A 950-nucleotide genomic window follows, 5' to 3' on the forward strand; every position below is an offset into this window, starting at 1 on the left:
TTTAACATGTTATGAGAGATAGTGTATGATATACTAAAGGCTATATATATACTGTGAATTACACCTAAAAAATCAGATGGAAATAAGCAAGGTTCAATAAGAGAAATCAAAATCGTCAGAAGTATATCTCATACACAAAATTTATTTTATGATAATACCAAAGAAATGGAATCCTCAAATGACTCAGGCAGAGTTCTGTACCCACCTACCCCCTCCCCTTACCCATCATTTAGGGTCTGCTCTTTAGGGTCTGACACCAACCATTTGAGCCACATCATCTGAGGGCTGTGCTCTGAGTCCAGATCACAGTCTTCGTGGCAGCCTGCCTCCTGAGAGACGCCCTCTGTCCTCAGCTGTCTTGGAACACCCCGAAGTACCTGTAACTAGCTGCCCTCAGATGGTCTGCAGCCCCTGCCATGACAACGGCCCATTCACGAGTGCATCGGAAGTACCAGCAGGATTGTGAGGCCACCATCAACCAGCAGATCCACTTTGAGCTCTATGCCTCCTCTGTCTACCTTTCTATGGCCTACCATTTCTACCGAGAAGATGTGGCCTTGCAGAACTTTGCCACCTACTTTCTGAGCCGTTGGCGTGAGAAGCATGAGCACACGGAGAAGCTGCTGGCCCTGCAGAACCAGCGCGGGGGCTGCGTCCGTCTCGGAAACATCAGTAGGCCTGCTGCAGATGAGTGGGGCAGCGGACTCAACGCCATGGAGTTCGCCTTCCATCTGGAGCACAGCCTCAACCACAGCCTCCTGAGCCTGTACTGGCTAGCCCACAGCATGGAAGACATGCAGCTATGTGGCCTCCTGGAGAGCCAGTAGCTGCACAAGCAGGTGAGGACCATCAAGGACCTGGGCGGCCACATGAGCAACCTGCGTGCCCAGGAGGACATCAGCCTGGCCGAGTACTGCTTCCACAAGCTAAACCTGGGAGACAGTGACAGC

The 950-nt window shown here is 51.6% G+C and overlaps 1 protein-coding gene across 1 annotated transcript; it reads left to right on the forward strand.

Moving 5' to 3' along the window:
• Window positions 1-416: 416 nt before the first annotated feature.
• LOC103213163 (ferritin heavy chain-like) lies at window positions 417-827 on the forward strand. The gene has a single exon (XM_042783467.1). It carries the CDS (start codon window positions 417-419, stop codon window positions 825-827), a length of 411 nt encoding a protein of 136 aa, XP_042639401.1.
• Window positions 828-950: the final 123 nt, after the last annotated feature.

The sequence above is a fragment of the Orycteropus afer genome, unplaced genomic scaffold (genome assembly GCF_000298275.1).
Source record: "Orycteropus afer afer isolate SDZICR_OR568_19922 unplaced genomic scaffold, OryAfe1.0 scaffold01368, whole genome shotgun sequence".
NCBI classification, from domain to species: Eukaryota; Metazoa; Chordata; class Mammalia; order Tubulidentata; family Orycteropodidae; genus Orycteropus; species Orycteropus afer.

Coding starts and splice junctions, on each gene's coding strand:
- LOC103213163 (XM_042783467.1), top strand. CDS start 417: ATGACAACGGCCCATTCACGAGTGCATCGGAAGTACCAGCAGGATTGT.